The 24,320-nt window shown below is 46.1% G+C and overlaps 1 protein-coding gene across 4 annotated transcripts in view; it reads right to left on the bottom strand.

Moving 5' to 3' along the window:
- SPG11 (SPG11 vesicle trafficking associated, spatacsin) overlaps positions 1-24,320 on the bottom strand; it is a 579,875-nt gene that overhangs the window by 436,287 nt on the left and 119,268 nt on the right. For all 4 annotated transcript variants that reach the window (XM_069222954.1, XM_069222953.1, XM_069222956.1 and 1 more), the window contains 2 exons: positions 22,654-22,832; positions 21,145-21,321 (listed from right to left, as the gene is read on the bottom strand). In XM_069222954.1, coding sequence (XP_069079055.1) covers positions 21,145-21,321; positions 22,654-22,832 — 356 coding nt within the window. The remainder of the gene's footprint in view (positions 1-21,144; positions 21,322-22,653; positions 22,833-24,320) is intronic.

The following is a 24,320-nucleotide window of genomic DNA, read 5'->3' as shown; positions in this document are numbered from 1 at the left end:
TACCTTTAATTTTTCATCTTTCCACCTCTGACAGCTTAGGAGAGGCTGTGTCAGGCGGTTTCAGGTATGATGAAGGTATTCAGGATGGAGAACCCAGATTACACAGAACATTTTTTTTCTTCTCCATCACAGGATCTTCATCATAATCTTTTACAATTTAAAAGCCAGTAATGTAACTGTAAGTAGGAAAGGGGAACAGAATTCAATCTGAATGAGAAAAAAATATAAGTAACACTTCTTTGAAATATATTTTTCAGCTTTAATCAGGTTTAGTGACCAATCCGCCATCTTTATAATGATAGCAACGGTAACTAAAAAAGGGACTGATATTCAGGTTGAGGCACAGTTCATTAACATTAAGTTATGTTACTTGCTAATGCTGCAGTCTTGCACCTGGTTAAATAGGCTCTGGGTCTACAGGCAGAGAGCAGATAGTCTTGGCATAACATTGTGATATGACATATTCCGATATCTTGCTCCATTTGTCAAAGACCAACGTGACAGCTTTTCTATTGTCCAGTATGGGCAGAAATTGCTCTGTTAGAGAAGATCATTTGGGTACAAAAATACAAGCAACAAGGCTAACTAGATTGCATAGAAAAGAAAGTTTAATTTCAGTACAGAGGAACCACCTTATCTCTGGAAAAACGTTTGTGGGTCATTTGTGCTAAAAGTTGGGCTCTCAATAACTCGCCCAGCATACACATAGAGGGAACCATTCAAAATGATAAACATACACAAGTAAATCTACACGCGTAAATTTACTCTTACTATCTTGAGTAACTTTACCTACTTTTGGCTATTCATCATTTGAAAGTAAATAGATAATCAAAAGTGAAGGTTTACCTTCAAGCGGTGGAGCCTAAAGTACAAGTGTAAAGTTATTACTTGCAACTTTATACGTGCCGGCAAAGGTCTCAGCCACCAGAGTGGCTATCTCACTATGGTAAAATATAAAAAAAAAATTTAAACTTTATTATTCTTCAAAATAATTTTGTAAACATACTTTAATGTATTAATGTAAACGTATCTAAAATATACATTTTAAATGTAGGACAAAGAATATGCAATTAATTCCAATTAAATATTTAATTATTTTTAGTCTATGCAGTTAAAATATTTTGTATTTTTAAATTTAAAAAACATACCTAACGTATCAAATTTATATTTATGTATTATGTAGTAACATTTATTTTATGTTACGTACAGCATTAAAATTAAAATAATTTAATTATTTAAAAGTAATACAATTGCATTAATGTTTAAATTCGAAAAAAGTTCATTGACATATTTTATAATAAAAATGTTGATTCATTCTATCTATCTATCTATCTATCTATCTATCTATCTATCTATCTATCTATCTATCTATCTATCTATCTATCTATCTATCTAATTTCCATAGGAGAAGCATTTTTTGCTTTGTCTATAACTTTAGCGCCATTTGACGAATCTTCACAAAATGTTCAAAACTAATACGCAAGTCACTTTAGCTGCTGTGTGGAAAGGTTCGGGGTGGTTTGTCAATCAGGGGGCGAGGAAAAGAGGGGGTCCCAAAACATGTTTTTCCCATGCAATTTCACAAAGGGAATTTAGACATGACTACAGCCCAAACTCCTGAACACAATTACACCAAATTTGGCAGAAAGCTAGACCTTGGTCCAGAAAGAATGCTTTTTGTGATTTGGTGAAAATCCGTTCAGTAGGTTTGCAGTTATTAAAGGAAAAAGAAATACAGATATCTAGGGATGCGTATCCACTTGTGGAGGATCCGCAGATCTAGGGCTAAAGCAAGGCCCTGATTGGCTGGCCATAACCTGAGAGGAAAGATGTGCCCACCATTTTCATTCTTGTATCGGGCCAGGGGGTGGGTGGTGGTGAGGCAATACGAAACTGACATAAGGGGTCAGCATAGAGGTATCTTGACCCCACAGGACAGATGGAAAGGTCTCTGAGGGATCCCTCATGGGAAAAAGTGTGTAAATATTTTTTTGGGCCAATCTGCAGACCCACAGTAGCTCTCAGCGTGACTCCCAGTGTAATTCTGTGAGGGATACACGAAAATCCAATGGAAAAAAAATACATCCACTATCTTGATGAATTTTCAAAACTAGTTTGCCACTCAGCTGCTGTCTGGAAAGTTTTGGGGTGAATTGTCAAGCAGGTGCTGAGAAAAGGGGGTTGGGGATGCATTTTCCCGTGCAATCTCCCATAGGGATTTTAGACATGACTACAGCTCGAAACGCTGGACGGAATTACATCAATTTGACAGAAAGCTAGACCTTCGTCCAGAAAGATATCTTTTTTTAATTTGGTGCAAATCTGTTTATTACTTTTGGAGTTATTAAAGAAAAACGATTTATGTATATTTAGTGGATCCACCGTCATGATTCTTTTTTTTTTTTTTTAAATACAGGGAGTGCAGAATTATTAGGCAAGTTGTATTTTTGAGGATTAATTTTATTATTGAACAACAACCATGTTCTCAATGAACCCAAAAAACTCATTAATATCAAAACTGAATATTTTTGGAAGTAGTTTTTAGTTTGTTTTTAGTTTTAGCTATGTTAGGGGGATATCTGTGTGTGCAGGTGACTATCACTGTGCATAATTATTAGGCAACTTAACAAAAAAAAATATATACCCATTTCAATTATTTATCATTACCAGTGAAACCAATATAACATCTCAACATTCACAAATATACATTTCTGACATTCAAAAACAAAACAAAAACAAATCAGTGACCAATATAGCCACCTTTCTTTGCAAGGACACTCAAAAGCCTGCCATCCATGGATTCTGTCAGTGTTTTGATCTGTTCACCATCAACATTGCGTGCAGCAGCAACCACAGCCTCCCAGACACTGTTCAGAGAGGTGTACTGTTTTCCCTCCTTGTAAATCTCACATTTGATGATGGACCACAGGTTCTCAATGGGGTTCAGATCAGGTGAACAAGGAGGCCATGTCATTAGATTTCCTTCTTTTATACCCTTTCTTGCCAGCCACGCTGTGGAGTACTTGGACGCGTGTGATGGAGCATTGTCCTGCATGAAAATCATGTTTTTCTTGAAGGATGCAGACTTCTTCCTGTACCACTGCTTGAAGAAGATGTCTTCCAGGAACTGGCAGTAGGACTGGGAGTTGAGCTTGACTCCATCCTCAACCCGAAAAGGCCCCACAAGCTAATCTTTGATGATACCAGCCCAAACCAGTACTCCACCTCCACCTTGCTGGCGTCTGAGTCGGACTGGAGCTCTCTGCCCTTTACCAATCCAGCCACGGGCCCATCCATCTGGCCCATCAAGACTCACTCTCATTTCATCAGTCCATAAAACCTTAGAAAAATCAGTCTTGAGATATTTCTTGGCCCAGTCTTGACGTTTCAGCTAGTGTGTCTTGTTCAGTGGTGGTCGTCTTTCAGCCTTTCTTACCTTGGCCATGTCTCGGAGTATTGCACACCTTGTGCTTTTGGGCACTCCAGTAATGTTGCAGCTCTGAAATATGGCCAAACTGGTGGCAAGTGGCATCGTGGCAGCTGCACGCTTGACTTTTCTCAGTTCATGGGCAGTTATTTTGCGCCTTGGTTTTTCCACACGCTTCTTGCGACCCTGTTGACTATTTTGAATGAAACGCTTGATTGTTCGATGATCACGCTTCAGAAGCTTTGCAATTTTAAGAGTGCTGCATCCCTCTGCAAGATATCTCACTATTTTGGACTTTTCTGACCCTGTCAAGTCCTTCTTTTGACCCATTTTGCCAAAGGAAAGGAAGTTGCCTAATAATTATGCACACCTGATATAGGGTGTTGATGTCATTAGACCACACCCCTTCTCATTACAGAGATGCACATCACCTAATATGCTTAATTGGTAGTAGGCTTTCGAGCCTATACAGCTTGGAGTAAGACAACATGCATAAAGAGGATGATGTGGTCAAAATACTCATTTGCCTAATAATTCTGCACTCCCTGTATGTTTATTAAGTTTTGAATGTTTACACTGATGGGATTATACAGTTACATTGCAGAACTACTTCCACGCCAGCTGCAGAGGAGAGGTAGGCACGACAGGATCAATAATAGTAGAACAGACAGTACTTATACATCAAAATAAACAAACTAGAATCCCCCCCACCTTACTCATAACAAAACTTAGGTCAGATATTGCTGCAGTATATCTATTTTACAGCCGCTCGGCTTTGGGGAAACGTACTGATTGGCACCAATGATCCTATCTCGGGGTACCTGAGCGATGTTGCCCCCTGATATTACTTGTTAATTATACTGAGAGGAGAGGAGCCACGTTTTATTTCTGATTATTTGTTTGGCGTGGTAGTGTGCGTCATGTGTGTGTTTTGTTTGTGTGTGTGTGTTCCTTCCCGGGCACCAATTGTTAATTATGCCGGTCTCTGAGGAGAGGGGGTGGGCTTCCAGCCCGTCCATAGGTTGTGTTACAGGTTTTAATTAAGTGATCTGGAGCTAGATGGGTGTATGCCGAGTCTGCACTCTCCCGTTATCTCCATCTGTATCAAGGCGGCCTTTCATAGTTTTTGGCAACTAATCGGGTAATCAGTGTTTCCCAGGTTTCCTTTTCCGTGTGGTGTTGTCCCGCGCATGCAAGTTAGCTCAGTACCAGAGCCTCCGTCCTAGTCCAGCACAGGGTGAGGGAGCGCCAGGCTTTCAGATCGGGGGCCCTGGATGCCTTCATCATCATTGCGATCAGCCTTTTGTATAACACGAATGCTAGGTCTACAAACTTGTGTAAGTGTCTGTGTTTCTTTTCTCTGACTCTCAGCCCTAGCAGGCAAGATTTGGGGTTTGCTGCGAGTGTCAGGCCTGTTAATTCCGCTACCTCCTCTGTCAAGCCTCTCCATTCCCTGTATATATGAGCGCATTCCCATACCATATGATAGAAATGCGCTTCTGAGGTGCCACACTGCGGGCAGGTGGGCGTCGACCCAGGGAACATGCAACGTATCCTGGCTGGGGATAGGTATGTTTGGTGCGTGTAATTGAATTGTGTGTAGCGAAACCTGGGGCTCCTGGACACCCCCCTGATGTGGTAGAGGGCTTTCAGCCACTCCTCTTGCGGAATCGGGTCAGTGAGGACTGCATTCCACCTGTCTCTTGTTCTCTCTAGGTTGAGCTCGGAGTGTTCAGAAATTTGTACAGATTTGTCAGTATTTTTGTTTGGTTGTCGAAATGCAACATGTGGTGTAGTGTGGGGGAGCTCTCAGGTTCCGCGTCCCCCGCAGCCCACGTCTTTTAAATCAGGTGGGTTATTGCATAATAGGACAGGAATTGCCCGGGGTTCACTGCTGTTAGGGCTTGGATAGCTTCGAATGTCATCAATTTCCCGTCTTCGAAGCAGTCCCCAACCGTTGTTATCCCAGCCTCGGTCCATGTCTTGAGTGAGTGCAAGCCCACCGCATTAGCACAGCCCGGGATCGATCCTAATGCTAGGAGTGGCGAGTATGGGAGTGTTTTATGGCCCTTTTGTATGTATCTTTGCCAGCATGATTGCGCTACCTCCATAAGCGTGTTACCGGGGGCCCCCCTTGGTGTCTTATTCATTAACCATGTAATCAGTGGTGCCCCGTTCAGCCGCGCCAGAAGCCATTTGGACTCCGCCTGTGTTGGCCTGTGCAACCAGTTCAGTATCCACTGTAGTTGTGCAGCCGCATAATACAGTTCGAAGTTAGGGGCTCCCAGCCCGCCCGCATCAAGCGGGCGCTGCAGGGTGGTGAGTGCAACCCTTGTCCTGCCGCCTCCCCATATTAATTGCAGTAAAACTGTATTCAGACCTTTGAAAAAACTCCTGGGGACCCAGAGAGGCAGCGCCGCGAAGTAATATAGTAACCTAGGCAGCAGCAGCATGTTTGCCACCGCCACCCTGCCCAGGGGCGACAGTGGAAGTTTGGTCCAGAATCTTAGCGCCCCTTCATGGAGGTTAACGCTCTCCCTAGATTCCCGTGTCTGAGGTCTTCGTTTTTGTGGTATATATGTAACCCCAGGTATTTGAAAGTGTCAAAGCACCATTTCAAACGGCCTGCTGTGGCATTCTCTTGTCTTGCCGGGGACCATCTAGTTAACAGAAATAACATGATTTGTCCCAATTCACCACCAACCCCGATAAGTCCCCGTACTTAGTTAGTAGTGACATTACTAAAGGAATTGTCTCAGGCCCATTTCGCACGTATATTAACGCATCATCTGCATACAACAATATACTGTGGTACAGCCCACTCCTGATCACCCCCGTCTCCCCTGTGTAGCACGTATTTGGGTGGCCAACGGCTCCATTGCTATGGCGAACAACAGGGGGGACAAGGGTCAGCCCTGTCTGGTGCCCCTTGTAATTAGGAATCTATCTGATATGACCCCGCCTGTTTTTACCCTGGCTTGTGGTTTGGTGTACAGTGTCTGTACCCACTGTATAAAATTAGGCCCTATTCCCATGCCCTGCATTGTGGCAAACAGGAAGTCCCACTCTAGGGTGTCAAATGCCTTCTCGATATCTAACGATAATACCATCTCATCATGAGCCTCCAGGGGAGTGTCCCGCAGTACTCCTAGAAGCCTGCGGATATTTAAGAAGGTATTGAGTTTTGGGATGAAGCCGTTTTGGTCTTCATGTATCAAAGTGTCCATTAGGGGGGCAAGCCTGTTGGCCAGGATCTTGCCTAATATTTTACAGTCTAAGTTCAGGAGAGAAAATGGCCTGTAGGATTTAACATCAGTGGGGTCTCGCCCTTGTTTGGGGAGGACCACCACCATTGCCTCTCTTAATGTAGGAGGTAGGGTTTTATTGATCCATGCCTCCTCAAACACTTTCAGCAAGTGTGTTTTCAGGTGTGTCGAGCATGTGGAGTAGTATTCTATTGGGAGTCCGTCTGTGCCTGGGGCTTTATTCCTGGGCATCTGCAGCACCGCCCTGTCTATTTCTTCCATTGTTAGTGGAGCCTCTAGTAGCTGCCTATCTGTTAGCGATATTTGTGCCATTGGGGAGCCCTCCAGAAAGGACCGCAGTTGCAGGGGGGTGCATGTTGTACGTTTGGTGTATAAATTAGTGTAGTACTCTCTAAAAGCCCCATTAATTTCTTCCTGCGCGGTGAACATTTTACCCGTGTGCCCCTTTATGGACCCGATCGGGGAGTGCTGCCGGTTCTCGCGGAGAATCCACGCCAGCATCCTACCAGACCTATCACCCTCCGCGTGCAGTCGCATTAAGCGGTATTTATGGTCGTGTTTTCGGAGGCGAAAGTCTGCTTCATTATATTTCGTTCGTGCCTCTTTCAGTGTTATATAGGGGACCACTTAGTTTGCCACTGCTTTTTCCAATTCTCCCAGTTCCTTCTCTAGTTTATTTATTTCCGCATGCAGCGTGCGCCTGACTCCCCAGCTGGTTGAGATGCAATACCCTCTAACTACGACCTTGTGTGCCTCCCATTCCAATGCTCTGGAGCTGGTTGATTCCTTATTTATTTCCCAGTACTGCTTCACCGCTGCATTTAGTCCTTCTCTGAACGCTTGGTCCTGAAGGGCCTCCCCCTGCATTCGCCAGGTGGGGATCTGCGAGCGTCTCCTGCCCCAGTTCAGAGTTATTCTCAGTGGAGAATGATCGGATAATGTTTTGGACAAGTATTCTGACTTATTTATCAGGGCGCAGATATCCCGGGTCCCCCACATAATATCTATTCTTGTGTGTACCTTATGAGGTATTGAGTAGAATGAGTATTCCCTCTGTTGGGGGTATTTTGTGCACCATAAGTCGAATATGCTCATATCCGCCGCCCAACCGAGCAGGGGGCTTCTAGCTGTTTTATTTGGAGTTGCTTTTAAGGTACTGTTGGACCTGTCTAGTTCTGCATTTGGGATACTATTGAAATCACCTCCCCATATAGCTGGGGCTTCAGGGTTCACCAATAATGCTGGGGTGAGCGTACCTAGAAATTCAACTATAGCACTGTTAGGGGCGTAGACGCCGACTATTGACAACTGCCTCCCGTCCAGGACCCCCTCTAGTACCACATATCTGCCCCCTTTATCAATCGTCTGGTGAGTTATAACAAAGGGAACCCCGCCAGCTATCCAAATCAGCACTCCCCTGGTGTATGCCGAGAACGTTGTACCCACCACCTCCCCACCCCATCTTCCGCGCAGGTCACATAGGTCAGATTCCAGGCAGTGTGTCTCCTGCAGGATAGCTATATGTGCGCCCTGTCATTTAAGGCGATCATATACCCGATATCTTTTGCTTGGAGCCCCCAACCCTCTTACGTTCCACGTAATTATATCATATTGGTGCACAGAGAGGTTTGCACTTAGCGCCATTTCACATTGTATGTATAGCACCTACCCACCTCCTTACGTCATTAGCTATATCCGCGCGGGTCCCCTCCAGCTCAATTAAATGTGCCCTCCTATGTGTCAGTGCTAGCAGTATTTCCTGTATTTTGTATTGACCTTTTGAGTTCAGCTTAACTGTTGTTCCCACTCACACCCCATATAAAACTATTAACTAATAACAAACTACGAATCCCGCTAACACACAGCAAACTTGGTGTCCATTCGAATACCTGTGGGGCAGCCATATTAGTGACCAGATGTGGCCCGTATATAGGGCCCAGATCTTTCCACAGCCTTGGGCTGCCTGTGCTTCTAGGCACCCCCGGACCCCCCCCACCTCACCCACCCGGCCACCAGAACCAAACAATACCGTCAATGATATAGTCAAAGTTGTTCAGAGCCTGCGGCGGCATTCCCCAGCACGCAGGCAGGTGTGGATTCGCCACAGGCCTCACAGCCAGGTTGCGCCCCCACCCCGCGGCCGGGGGGAGGGGGCCAGAGGGGGGAAGGAAATCGGGCGGCAACCCTCGTCTACAGTTCGTCCGCAGCTCGAGGAGTGAGTTTCGGCCCCGTAGGTGAGTCCGTGAGCACGGATGCCGAGCTGATTGAGTCGGATTCTGGGCTGTCCGCTGGGATCTCCCTCAGAGCTGCAAAGGTGTTTTGCGTGTGCAACAGAGTGGCCCTCAGGGCTTTTGCCCTTTCCTCTGCTGCCTGTTCCTCAGTGGGCTGGCCTTTGGGCCTTCTCTTGGAGCGCTTCCGCATTGGGGCGGTCAACCATTCCTCTCTTTCCTCCGTTCCGGATTGGGATCGCGCCAGGCCTTTAGCATGCAGCCACGTCCAAGCATCCTCGGTGGAGGTGAATACATGGGTGCGTTCATCCGATGTTACTCTTATCTTTGCGGGAAACAGCAGTGCATATTTGATGTTGTGTTCTCGGAGGCGTTGTTTGACCCTTACAAATGAGTTGCGCTGTCTTTGCACTTCCTGTGTGAAGTCTGGGTAAGCGTTGATTTCTGGATCTTCGTGTCTGAATGGGCCTTTGCTGCGGAATAGCTGCAAGATAAGATCGCAGTCCCTATAATTTAAGAATCTCGCTATCAGAGGTCTTGGTGGCTGGCCCGGGGGTCTCCCCGGTATCCTGTGTACTCTTCACACAGAAAAGAATTTTGACGGGGTCCCGTTTAGCACTTCCTTGATCAGCCATTGCTCCAGGAATATTTCTGTACTCTGCTCTGCTGACTTTTCAGGAAATCCTATAAAGCGTCCGCTGTTTCTCCGGGATCTGCCTTCCGCCTCTTCGGTGCGGCGCCAAAGTGTTTTTACCTCTGCATCCAGCCGTTGCATTTGTTTTTGATTAGCCAAGACCGAAGGGTTCAATTCTTTTAGCTCCGCCTCTGCTGACTTCACCGTCTCCGCTAAATTACGATGATCCACTCTTAGCAAGTTTAGGTCTTGTGACACTGAGTCAATCCTGTTCTCCAGGGAAGTTTTAGTGTCCATAATTGCTTGCAGAACTTTTTCGAACTGAGTGGAGTGGGCTTGCAGAGTGATTTCCAGTGCTTGTAAAGCTGGTGCTAACTGCTGGTCACTTATTGACTGCCCCTGGGTGAGACAGTCCTGGCTTTTCGTGGATTTGTTTCTTGCAGCCATGATGTGCGTCGGGTGAGCAGCTCGCTATGAGCGGGGCTGTGTATTTGTGCACCTGCTGAGTAGTGCAGGACTCAAGTGTGGCCTTTGAGGGCAGCCAGTCGAACTTCCCCTTGCGCCACAGCCAGCCCAGTCCGCCGCTCGCAACGATCAGGGGGGTCAGGGGGCGGCCACAGTTCCAGGCAACCCGCAGGCGCCCCTCGCTCACAGTACTCCCGGGGGGGCGGGTCTTGTCCAGCCCTCAGGGGCCGTGGACCCACTTTGATCCCCCTAGGAGGAGCTGCAAATTGAAGTATTGCACGATCCTTATGCTGGATGCCCTGTCCCTCTGCTGGACAGCCGCTCCGATCTGCTAACAGGAGATTCCATACTCCATTAGGTTTTGAGTCTAGCAGCTGCTGGCGGTTTACAGGGTGGCTGCTCCAGTCCGCCCAGGGGGCCCCGGGCCTTCCCCTCTCTCCCCGCGCCGCCTCACGCCGCGCCCCCACCCTCATTAAGCACAGGGGGAGGGGAGACGTGACAGTCCAGAACATCCAATGCCAGAGGTGGGGGGGAAGAAAAAAAACCCGGTCCGGCACCGTCCGCACTCCACAGGGCCTGCCTCACCTCGCACAGGCGGCCTCCACTGTTACCTTCACCCCCACCCGGACAGGTGGGAGTCCCTGCCTCCGCGGTGCAGCGCGGGCAGACACACACAAGTCCTGGGGGTCGCTGGATGTCCGCGCCGGCCCCCCTCACGCCCGCACCCCCAGGATACTTTTTTGAGGGCATGGGCCGGAGCTCAGATTCTAGGCTCCCGTCCCGGCCGCCATTTTGGCTCCTCCCCTCGGGTAGGATTCTTTTTAATCCCTCCATAAATGCTTTGAGGACTGGGATTCTAAAAAGCGATGTTGAATGTGTAATCTGCAGATAGGCAGATATTGCTGTGAGATGTATTTAAATTGAAGAGAATGCTAGCTTAGACTTTTGTAAGTGTAATAAGTAGCTTACAATGTCCTTTGCGGAAGCATGTAGTGGTTGAATTTGATTATTGTGGCAGTAATGAACAAATCTTTTCCATTTGTTTGCGTAACAATGTCTTGTAGTAGGTTTTCTAGCTTGTTTAATGACCTCCATACATTCTTGTGTAAGGTCTAAGTGCCCAAATTCTAAGACTTCAGAAGCCGGATTGCTAGATTGAGCGATGCTGGATTCGGGTGTCTGGCCTGTTTGGTAATATGATGTGAGGTACTACAGATAGGTCCAGTAGGGCTGTGTACCACAGTTGGCGAGCCCAGGTTGGTGCTATGAGAATTAGTTTGAGTCTGTTTTGACTTAGTTTGTTTACCAGTTAAGGAATGAGTGGGAGAGGGGGAAAAGCGTAAGCAAATATCCCTGACCAACTGATCCATAACGCATTGCCCTTGGATTGAGGGTGTGGGTACCTGGACGCGAAGTTTTGGCATTTTGCGTTTTCTTTTGTTGCGAATAGGTCTATATTTGGTGTTCCCCAGCGTAGGAAGTAATCCTGTAGGACCTGGGGATGAATTTCCCATTTGTGTGTTTGCTGGTGATCTCGACTGAGATTGTCGGCCAACTGGTTCTGAATGCCTGGGATGTATTGTGCTATTAGGCAAATGTGATTGTGAATTGCCCAATGCCAAATTTTTGGGGCTAAGAGACACAGTTGTGACGAGTGTGTCCCTCCTTGTTTGTTGAGATAATACATTGTTGTCATGTTGTCGGTTTTGACAAGAATGTGTTTGTGGGCTATTAGTGGTTGAAATGCTTTTAATGCTAGAAACACTGCTAACAGTTCTAAATGATTTATGTGGAGTTGTTTTTGTTGATTGTCCCATTGTCCCTGTATGTTGTGCTTGTTGAGGTGTGCTCCCCACCCCATCATGGAAGCATCTGTTGTGATCACATCTTGAGGCACTGGGTCCTGGAATGGCCGCCCTTTGTTTAAATTTATACGGTTCCACCATTGAAGCGAGAAGTGTGTCTGGCGGTCTATCAACACTAGATCTTGGAATTGACCCTGTGCCTGTGTCCATTGTTTTGCCAGGCACTGTTGTAAAGGCTGCATGTGTAATCTCGCGTTTGGGACAATGGCTATGCATGAAGACATCATGCCTAGAAGTTTCATTACAAACCTTACTTGGTAGTGTTGGTTTGGCTGTATGTTTGATGTTATATTTTGGAGCGCTTGTACCCTCTGTGGACTTGGAGTGGCAATCGCTTTTTGTGTGTTGAGTGTTGCTCCCAAGTATTGTTGTATTTGGGATGGCTGCAGAAGTGATTTCTGGTAATTTATAGAAAATCCTAGTTTGTGTAGAGTTTCTATAACGTATTGCGTGTGAAGAAGACACTGTTGTTGAGTGCTGTTTTTTATTAGCCAGTCGTCTAAGTATGGGAATACGTGCATATGCTGTCTCCTTATGTGAGCGGCTACTACTGCAAGGCATTTTGTGAATACCCTTGGGGCTGTTGTTATCCCGAACGGTAACACTTTGAATTGATAGTGTACGCCGTGTATTACAAACCTTAAGTATTTTCTGTGGAAAGGATGTATGGGTATGTGAAAGTAGGCATCCTTGAGATCTAATGTTGACATGTAGTCCTCTTTTTTTTAGTAAGTGAACCACGTCTTGAAGTGTTACCATGTGAAAGTGATCTGACTTGATGAAGAGATTCAGTGTTCTGAGGTCTAATATAGGTCTTAACGTTTGTCCTTTTTTGGAATTAGGAAATATAGTGAGTAGACACCTGTTCCTTTCTGATGTTTGGGTACTAACTCTATTGCTTGTTTTTGTAATAATGCTTGGACCTCTAGTTGTAATAGGTCTAAGTGTTGTTTGGACATATTGTGTGCCCTTGGGGGCACATCTGGCGGGAAATTTATGAATTCTATGCAATAACTATGTTGGATAATGGCTAGGACCCATGCGTCCGTAGTTATGTGTGTCCAGTTTTGGTAGTATGTGGTAAGTCTCCCTCCCACTGGTGTTAAGTGTTGGGGTTTTGTGACATTGAAGTCACTGTTTGGTTAGACTTGTCTTAGGTGTTTGGAATTTTCCCCTTCCTGTTGGGAATTGTCCACCTCTGTATGAGCCACAAAACCCTCCTCTCTGGTATTGTCCCTGATAGGTAGGTCTGGTTTGCGAGGTGGAAGGCTCTGGTGTTTGCATTCAAAACCCCCCTCTAAATTGTGGCTTTCTAAATGTGCCTCTGCTCTGTGGGGAGTAGAGCGCGCCCATGGCTTTGGCTGTGTCCGTGTCCTTCTTTAATTTTTCAATTGCTGTGTCCAGTTCCGGCCCAAACAATTGTTCCTGGTTAAAAGGCATGTTTAACACAGCTTGCGAATGGTTACCGAAGTGTAAACTGTTCGTGCTGCTGTGTCTTCCGAGTCTAATGCGGACCTTATTTGGTTGTTGGATATTGCTTGTCCTTCTTCCACAACCTGTTGGGCACGTTTTTGGTGTTCTTTGGGCAAGTGCTGTATAATGTGTTGCATCTCATCCCAGTGTGCCCTGTCGTAGCGAGCCATCAGGGCTTGTGAATTTGCGATCCGCCATTGATTGGCTGCCTGTGCTGCCACACGTTGGCCCGCTGCATCAAACTTCCTACTCTCTTTGTCAGGCAGTGGTGCGTCTCCTGACGATTGAGAGTTTGCCCTCTTTCTTGCTGCACCTACAACCACCGAGTCTGGTGTAAGTTGCTGTGTTATAAACACAGGGTCTGTTGGGGGAGGCTTGTATTTTTTTTCCAACCTAGGCATGATAGCCCTTCCTTTAACTGGGTCTTGGAAGACCTGTTTTGCGTGCTTGAGCATGCCCGGGAGCATTGGCAGACTCTGGTATGAAGTGTGGGTGGATGCCAAGGTGTTGAATAGGAAATCATCCTCTATTGGCTCTGAATGCATTGCTACATTGTGGAACGTAGCTGCCCTTGATAGTACCTGCATATATGCAGTACTGTCCTCTGGAGGTGACGGCCTTGTTGGGTAACAATCTGGGCTGTTGTCTGATACTGGAGCATCATATAAGTCCCATGCATCCGGATCATCCTGTGTCATCCCTGTATGAGTAGGTGACTGCATTGGAGGTGTTGTTACCGGGGACAGCTGTGGTGAGTGTAGTGGGGAAGGTTGTGGCGAAAACCTTGGTGGTGGGGTTTTATCTCTTGCCACCTTTGCCTTCGGCTGCATTTCTGACTCATGAAATGCCAGCTTTCTTTTGGTTTTAATTGGAGGAAGAGTTTGTATTTTCCCAGTCTCTTTCTGGATATGCAACCTCCTTTGGGTATGGTCTGGTTCCCCCATACTTATTTCCTGCTCAATCTGTGTTTATGCATTTGGCTGGAAAGTCCTTGCTCTTCTGTGTAAGAGCTTCTTTTCGGCCCCGAAGCCACTTTTTTCGGTACCGATGCTTCTGATAAAGTCTTTTTCGGTTCCGGCGTTACTTTTCTCACCTTGGGTGAGTCGAACTCTCGGTGCCAAGATCTTTCGGAGCCTGAATCTCGACCGGAGTCGGATGTCTTTGGCAATTCCTTGGCCTTTTTCGGTGCCGATGTTTGGTCACCTTCTTTTTGATGGGTTAAGCCATGGCCTGCTGGCGGTGGCATCCCCTTGGCCTTAACGATCTTTGTGTGAGTCTTAGACGGGGCAGTTTTACTCACTGTTTTCTGCATCGTCGTGGGTCGCTCACTTTCGGAATCGTCTGAGTCCGTCCCCTGGATGGAAATTCTGTGTTCTGGTGATAGACACAGATTACAGACCAAGTGTTGGTCTGTATAAGGATACTTCGAGTGGCACTTCGGACAGAAGCGAAAGGGGGTCCGGTCCATTAGTTTTGTCGATGGATGCGGTCCGGCCGACAAGGCCCCGCTGAAGAGCGGAAGCCCCAAAGGGCCGCCAGAGCGCTTCTACTATCGGTGTCGATACGCTAACACTAAACCGGTACCGAGCGCGAACAATACCGCTGAATTTTCAATATTTAGCTAACTTTCCCGATTCGAAATACGGAGCGAAGAGGAACACGTCCGAACCCGATGGTGGAAAGAAAACAATCTAAGATGGAGTCGACGCCCATGCGCAATGGAGCCGAAAGGGAGGAGTCTCTCGGTCTTGTAACTCGGAAAGAGTTCTTCGAAGAAAAACAACTTGTAACACTCCGAGCCCAACACTAGATGGCAGGATATTGCACAGCATGTGTATCTGCAGCTACACATGCCATCAAACATATATATATATTTATATACACACACACACACACCCACCCACATATATACATACTTCTCAAATTACATATATTATACTACAGGAGGGTGCTGCATTAAGAGTGGTTGGCCATGTTGGCCATGTGTGGTACTGGGCTTACTCAGCTCTGAGCTGAAGCACATTTACCACTGTTTTGGTTGTGGTAACAAAAGAAGTGCAGTTTCTGAATATTATTGGGCTTACTCTTTTGTGGGTGGGTGGATGTCCCTCCCTAAACCCTTCCCTAATCTTCCCTTAACCCTTTCCTTATTGCTCTCTGAACTCTTCCCATTAATTTGTAAATATTTCAATTTTGCAGCCACTCCCCCATGTTCCTCTGAAATTTACTAGTAACAAGTTACCTTTGGTAACGCATTATCTTGTAGAGACTATATCTAGCTACAGATTCCTTACCTTAGAATTATCCCAGGCGTCAGACTGGATCCATGAGATTTTTCGTGAGCAGTACCCCTGAGCCAGTAGGTGGCATTGATCAGCTCTGTATGCGTCGTTGGTGTCATCTCTGCCTGAAGTGATGCCTGCGGTCAAGGTAGAATAACGCTCAATTTGGGGTCCAGATGGTGGAGACGCTACTCATCCTTGGAATGGTGAGTTGAAGCGTAGAAAGTAGGCAAGGGGATGGAGTGACCACCTTTGGAAGAAAGGAAGCCCGCGGGCAAAGCACCACTTTGTCAGGATAAATAGATAGTTTGGCTTAGATAATGAAGTCTGTAGCTCTCTAACTCGTTGAACAGATGTTATAGCTACAAGGAAAGCCATTCTGATGGTGAGCAACTGCAGGGGACAATTGTGAAGTGGCTCAAGAGGGGCGCACATCAAGAATGTGAGAAACAGATTCAAGTCCCACTGAGACATGATAAATGGAGAAGTGGGGGAAAAGATGAACTAAACCTTTCAAGAATCTATTTACAATAGGAGATTTGTAAAAGGAAGGTTGATCGGGTATTCTGAGAAACACAGAGATAGGAGAAGGATAACCTTTAAGAGTGCCCAGAGCAGAGCCCTACTGGGCAAGAGATAGACTGAAGAAAAGAAATTGAGAAAGTGGGGGGCAATAATGGGGTCAACTTGTTTTTTTGTTTTCTAACAGCAGGCGTATACGGTCTTGGTGGAGGAATACAAAGATAACACAACAGACTTCATGAGGAAGTTTGAAGGCTCTTAACTGCTGCAGTTTAATCTCCATGCAAAAAGGCAGAGACTGGAGAGGTTCAGGTAGAGAACCCTCCCCTAATGCTGCAACAGAAGATCCTCCCGAAGGAGCAGCCTGATCTGTTGATCAATGACCATGCTCAGTAGCTTGGGATACCAGACTCTCCGTGCCCAGTCCGGAGCCCACAAAAATAACTTGGGCACAGTTGTTCTTGATCTTCTTAAGAACTGTGGGTAGAAGTGGTATAGGTGGAAAGGCATACAGGAGGCCTCCACTCAAGATGAAAAGGGTCTCAGAGCGAGAGCCGCCTTGGAAACTCCAGTACGTCAAATTGCTGACATTGCACGTTCGCGGCTGCAGTAAACAGATCTAACCAAGACTATCCCCACTGCTGGAAGAGACCTTGCAAAACCTCCAGATGGAGACGCCATTCGTGATCCACTAGGCATCATCCACTAAGTATATCCGTCCTGGTGTTCAGAAAACCTATCAGGTGTTAAACCAACAGGGATATTCACTGATGTTCCAGCCATGTCTGTAGACGCAGAACCTTTTGACAAAGGCTTCATGACTCTACCCCACCCTGTTTGCTGTAGTACCACATGGCGGTGTTGTTGTCTGTACACTTGAACAAGCCTACAGTCAGGATTCCGCCAGAGACCAGAGTCCTCAGATCTCCACCTCTCCCCGATGGCCGCCCCATCCCAGGAGTGACCCAACTGTCACTACTGTACAACCTGGTTGGGGGAGGGAGAAGGATCTGCTGCTGACCCAATCGCGGTTCGTTAGCCACCACTGCAGATCTGTCTCAGTTCCCTCCGAGATCTGGGGAGATGTCTGAGAGAATCCCCTGATGCTGGATATTGGAACGTCCGGTCCCACTGCAGAGCCTGCATATGCCACTGTGCATTTGTCACCGGCAGGATACAAGAAACCATGAGTCCCAACAGCCTCAGAGTCTCTCACCGAAACCCAAGATAGAGGCCAAAACATCAGTATCATAGCCTGAATATCCTTGACCCGCAGATCGGGAGGTTAAACTCAAAAGTGCACTGTGTCCAGGTCAGCTCTGATGAAAGGGAGCAACTTTGGCATGTTTATGGAGAACCCCAACAAACGTAGTCTGGAGGTGGGAGTCAACAGCCTGGAGCGAGCCGGCCTTCAATAGCCAGTCATCAAGATATGGGAAGACTGACACCCTTGATCTGCACAGATGAGCTGCAACCACTGCCATCATCTTGGTGAACACTTGAGGGGCACTGGTCAAGCCAAAAGGGAGCACGGTAAACTGAAAATGCTTGTGGCCGACCATGAACCGCTGATAACATCTGTGGGCAGGCAAGATGGAAATATGAAAATATGCATCCTGCAAGTCCAATGCTACCATTCAGTCTCCCGGGTCCAAGGCAGACAGAACCTGAGCCAAGATAAGCATTTTGAATTTCTTCTTGAGAAAGTAGTTGAGGGGCCACAGGTCTAAGATGGGACGACAGCCTCCGTCCTTCTCCGGCACCAAAAAGTAGTGGGAATAACAACCACAAACTAATTCTGGCATCGGAACCCTCTCTATGGCTCCCTTGGCCAAGAGAGCCACAACTCCCTTGTGGAGAAGAGAAAGATGATCCGCCATCAGTCTGTCTTAAGATGATTGCATGGGGGAGGGCTAGTCACGAAGGGGAGGGATTATCTGCAAAACCCACTTGTCTGATATTATGGTCTGCCAGTGAGGCATGTGATGACATATCCTGCCACCATCTGGGTGCCCGTCATGGCATAAGAGCCGATTAGGAAGGTTTGGAGGCTGCACCTGATGGGTTGTGGACTGGCCGGACCTCTGGCTGCCTGAATCCTGAGTATTGTGGATACCATGCCCTCAGCCATGCAGGGGCTGGGGAGCGTGCATGGCCCAATGACTGGACGGGAACTGCTAAGGTTGGTAGCCACTTCTGTAGCCACAAAAGGGACGAAATGTGGACTGGAAATGGTGTGGGCGGAAGATGAGCCCAAGGACTGGGCGGTAGCCTGACTGTCCTTAAATCTCTCGACTTTGCTTTGTCTCTGAAGAGATGGCAGCCATCAAAGGGCATTTCCATCAAAGAAGACATGACATCCCCTGAGCCACTGAGGCACCTAAGAGCCACTGTTGACGACACTGCTCTGCCTAGAGAGTCGGCTGTGTTGAGTCCGTATGGAAATGTGAACTTTGCTGCATCTCTCCTGTTTGCTACCACTTGGGGAAGCACGGCCGGGCCTCCTCTGGGACCATAGGCAACACTTGTGCAACTGTATCATACAGAGCATAGGGGTAGCAGCCCAAAATACAAGCAGTTTTCACAGACTGCAATGCCAAGCTGGCGGATGAAAACATCTTCTTCCCAAGTGTCTCCAACCTCTTGGATTCCCTATCAGGGTGAGTGGTAGAGAACATGACAGGGTTGACATGGGTGGTAAAAGACTGGGCCATTAACTCTCAGGGTGGAGTGTTGCATGAGGGAACTTGAGTACCCCGTGGCCGGGTGGTGACGACGGGCGATTGTCATGTTCACAGGAGCCCCTGCGTTGGGTTTGGACCAGGTACCCAAAAGGACATCTATGAGGGCCGCATTAAATGGGAGGAGCAGTGCAGATGGGGAGACTCCTGGCTGAAGCACCTTTGTCAAGACATTAGTCTTGACTGCCACCAAGGGCAACTGGAGGTCAAGGACCTCCACAGGCCTCTGCACCACCATCACAAAAGACACAAACCTCCTCGGTAGCCACCGTAGTGGAGAAAGCATGCCAGCATCTAGGGAAGTATCCAGGCCACTGGCCTCACCCAGTTCCTCACACCAGTCCATGTCATCTTCATAAGGCTGGACTTCTTCAGGGTCCAGTGAACCCTCCTATTCCTCCCTGCAGCCAAGCCCATAGGAATAGGGCTCAGGATCCGATCTGGGAGGCTCCGGTGGTGCTGGGTACTGTGTCTAGCGATGTCCCTCCGGCTCCGTATCAGAGATCTAAATGGGGATGGAGCAGCCAGTGAGCGCGGGGGCATCTGCATCGGGAAGGGCAGCAGGGAAGGTCAAGGTGGCACAACAGAACGACCGGTGTCGGTCCTGATCCAGAAGTGGATTCTTGGGGCCCCACTTATGCTGGGGCTGGAGCCGCTGGTGTGGAACCAGCAGGGGCCCATGCCGACCCTGCAGGGCCTGAAGGATTGCCAGAGGGATCGGCCCACCCAAATATGGCAAATATGGCATAAGAAAATTCTTTAAGTTAGGCGCGGCTCCTGGAAACTTTGGGAAGCGCAGAGTAGGCCCACACGCAGGCTAAACCGTTAAGCAAGGCCTAGAATGCGGACCCTCCCGCGTCTCATTGGCCGACGGATAGAGAGTAGTCCAAGCATGCTTTGACTTCTTCTTCTTAAGCTTGGACTTACCAAAGTATTCAGGTTCATCCCGTGGCAGTCAGAACACAACTCTGGGTCGTGCTTGAGGCACCACAAGGCAAACCAGGTGGGGGACCGACATTGGTCCGTGACACGCACTGCAGGGCTTGAAGCTGACATTCCTAGATGACATCCTGCCACACCAGGAGGAAAAATGCTAAAAAGGTTTGACAAAATGTTAAAAAAGCTCTGTCAAAAAGTGATTGAAGGGGTGGTATTAGGGCAGCTACTTCAGTGCTGAGCTATGGGAGGGCTTCAGTCGAGATGCTAAAAGACTGAATATATAGTTGCTACTTTGTGGAACAATTACTTCTTAGTCATACACTAGTAATAACATAACTAATACAGCTAATACCACCCGAAATATTCAAGGAGCAAACATCTGTTCCTCAATCAAACTAATGATCTCATTGTTAATATTACAATCTACCTATCACATACTAATTAGCTAATGATTTACATTGCTGAAAATATATAGTTCACAAAAGCTCAGTGGTTTACTGCAATCTTTGTACAAATGTGTGTGGCATCAAGAATGGAATCCTGACATGTCCAAATAAGTAACGCATCATAGCAGGGTTTACAAACTGATTAATACTTAGGTGGGTAATAATTAGCGTCTATGATTAAGTGGTAGGAGAAAATGTTGTTTGCGTTTTGAGTTATGGCCAGTACATGATAAGTATTAATGCTCCTCTCATTAATATTGTTACTAATAAGTATAAATATAATTAATTGGCTTTTCATAAAACAAAATTCAAAGAAATTAAGGCGATTAATAGACATTGAAAATAAAATTATTAAATGTAATTAAAACATTCTTACTAATCAAAAATCAACTGAAAAGGAGGTTGTAGGAATAGGTTGCATATTTGTCCCGGTCAATGTCCCAAAGTATCATATCCCAAATGTAACAGTACTAGATCATTTCAAATAGTGCCCTTCATCTCTAGAGAGGGTAACAACACTATAACAAACAGTCCTTGGGCACCACTCTGTATCAGAGGAAGCAAACTGCTTCTGCACTACAGCAGTTGCATGTCATAGAAGGCGATGTACCATTCGCTACATGTTGCTGGGATCAGATATTATGTGACCAGTTCTCTCTCATAACGTGACACATGCTAGCAGTTACTTCGTACTAGTTGGTACTGCCTCTTAACCTGTGCTACATGTCAAAAGAGCTCAGGCACTGTGACGAGCCAGATGTCAGTATGAAAACTGTGTCAGCCGCAGCTAAATATCAGCAGATGATACTTTTCAGCATACTTAAGTACTCTGTGACCAAGATTCACCAGCACTCACCATGTTCTTCAGCAGCAGTGAGGCTTCCATCAAATTCCCCTTCAGAAGGCGGTCGTAGGTGAGGTCCAACCCAACCCGTGTCAGCTGATCTAGCTTGTGCATTTCACTGCCACTTGATCGGAAAAATGTCTGTACTTCAGGAATCTTGTTGTTTAAAATGGCATCAGCAATAACCTGCTGTAAGTGCAAAGCAGAAAATGAATATTTTTAAGAAATACACAACAAAAACTTAAATGTTTCACAAAAATGTGTTTATCCCTATCATATTATTATTTTTCCCCAGTACATGGCAGACCAAAACAGGGGGAGTGGGGGCTTCTATCTTGTCCACTCCAAAGGGCAATGCTAAGTCTATTCGTAGAGAAAAAAGGAAAAGGAAATCACGGTCATAAAGGCTGCAGTGCTATTTGCTACAGAGAAGGTCACTAACAGTAGTTACTGTCACTCACCTGACTTATTGCCCATAAGAAGGGTCCTGTCCAGTCTCTCTTGCTATTGTCTGTTGACTGTTAGTGTTATGTGAGGACTTGTAGTGGCATTTTTCAGAAACTACAATGGTTGCTCTGGTCTTGAAATACCAACACGTGCTAATCTTTGTCTATCCTTGAAGGAAAAACAATCCAAGTTTCCCAATCTTCATCACATTTATTGTGGTCTCAGTGTTTGGAACTTTCTATGCAATGTTTACCGTTTTTAAGTAGGACATCTGGAAGATGGGAGGGAGTAGAACACCAAGTAACAGGGTTTAGAGCAACATTATGCAGCAGGATACCTTGTCATTGACATTTTCAGTGAAGTAAGGCAGAAAAGCTAAAGACAATAACAATTATACAAACTATTGTAGTTTGTACAACCTATATGTTTATGGTCCCAAAGGTTGTATAAATAAACTAAATTGAGCATTTGTCACTAAAGACATTGATGAGCAATAGAGTGGTTCGGCAACTATGAAAATATGCATGCTGCTATATTGTTAAAAATGTAAATCAATATTTCCCCAAAAATTAGTTGTGTCAAACTGGATGTATTTATATACACTGTGAAGGCGGCTTCAGACGACATGGGATGGCATGATGTGGAGCTGTGATGTATCACAATCTTCTAACAGCAGCCTCTCATGTTATCAGCCACAACCTTCAACTCTACTGCTTTCATGTACAACTTCCCTCGTTTTACTAGATACTGGTGCTCTTGGTAAAAATCTTATGTCCACATTGCTGCTGAATACATGACAACATTCGAGACACCAAGACCGAGAATTAAGAGAGGGAACGGAACAGTCATTGGCATTTAAAATACCGTAGTCACCTAAAAAATTAGAAAGTGACCACAGAGCTCTACTTCTGAATATGTACAAAACTGAGTATGTGTATTTTGTATTGCTGGAAACACACATATTTGTGTTTTCGCCATTCTGGGATTACATTCCAGGTTGTTGGATGCACTTCGTAGATAATTTACACAATCTTTTATTGTTATATTTCCCAGTGGATCTCATCAGCACCTCACCTCCAAGCTCAGAGACTCCCACAGACAGCTTTGCTCTATGTGAGGCATATCTTCAAAGGAATCCTCGAAAAACGTCACTTGGCTACTTTGCTTTCGACTAAATTTCTTCATAAAGGTTCGGAGGTCAGTAATGTAGCTAGTGAGGACATCCATGCAGGACTGCAAGCACTCATCAAGCTCTGTAAGAAGTACAGGATTATCAAAACAAACAAGACAAGGGGACAAACATTTGTGCAAAATCATCAGACACATAGATCTGTAAGAAACATGCAGACCTGGGTTACTTTTAGCACTTAGGTTGAGCACCCTTATTTTAGCTTTAGGCCCGTAGCCTGTGCCCTTTCAAATACATACAGGTTTTATTCATTCAATGTATTTTATTATATTTTAGCTCAGCTCATTTTTCAGCTTGTTGTTTTTATATTATAATCAGATGCCTTTTCTGAGAAGGCATAGTTGCCTGTTTTGTACTTTTTATCTGCACCCCTGCACCAATTTCACTCTCTGCCCTGTTCAAGGATGTCATGTTTGGTACATGATATTCTAACACTGATTGCTGCTCCAGGAGTGAGGAGACAACCCTCAACCACAAACACATTAGCACATCAGACCTGTTCTTAGAACACAACATGTTTTAATATTAAACACTACATAGGCCTAAGAAGGGTAGAGGGCATTCCCGCCATAGCCATCTGTCAACATACTCCATTCCACTGACAGTTTTGCTGATCCTGGTCCTGACTTGTCAGCCAACCGGGAGGATTGCCAGCAGACAACAGGAAGACCCTTGTCCTCTTTGCAGGTTTGGAGTCTGGACTCCATACGTAGTCTGGGATTGACAGAGGGGATAAGCACCACTATGCTCTCAGGGTTTAGACGTTAGAGAGTAGGTAGGAATCATTAGATTTCATAATCACACAAAGATGGTGGGATTGTTCATTTTCTTTACTTTACTGGTAACCATAACCGCTGTATTATGTTTCATCTGCCTAATCAACGCAGTGCACACTTTTTATGCAAATACTTCAATAAATATAGTGAAACCTATCTTGCAGCTCTTCGTTTGCCTTGGCATGTGTGAGACTTTGCACAACTGACAGAAAGGGTATGGTCTTCCCTGGGGAGTCAGAGTGTATTATTTGTGGCTGCCACAAATCACCTTTACTTTCTACATTTGAGTGAGGTGCTGCGAACTAGCCAAGAAGGTCAGGCCAACAGCTTCTAGATGGTGTGGGACCGACTCAGTCACCCACACCCGGTGGTGCTGCCGTCCTAACACTACGCCGTCTTACCCCAAGAAAAGTCCTACGACAAGCACAATAATGGACAGAGAGACCTAGGGCTTCTAAGTGATAAGCTGGGGATGTAAGAACAAAGCAGAGGCTGACACAGTAACTATTGCCCATGGAGTTGTGAGGCAGTTCATTCATCGAGGATAGAATCCTTACATGGCTGTGGAGAAGGGAATTAATCAAGGAAGAGAAAAGTTAGACTTCCAGAGAGAGGTTTCCATGGGGTTGGGTGGTTCTAGGTGAACCATATTTTTTGTGCTATGGAAAGTAACATTGCTTGTTTAGAAGGATTAGAACGGTAGGTGCTATTCTAGTCAGGGATAATAACTGCTAATTTGTTGAGGTACAACCTTAGCTGCTTGGCTTTGAAGATGG

This window comes from Pleurodeles waltl, chromosome 3_1 (genome assembly GCF_031143425.1).
Source record: "Pleurodeles waltl isolate 20211129_DDA chromosome 3_1, aPleWal1.hap1.20221129, whole genome shotgun sequence".
Lineage (NCBI taxonomy): Eukaryota > Metazoa > Chordata > Amphibia > Caudata > Salamandridae > Pleurodeles > Pleurodeles waltl.
This window is presented reverse-complemented; position numbering and strand designations above follow the sequence as displayed.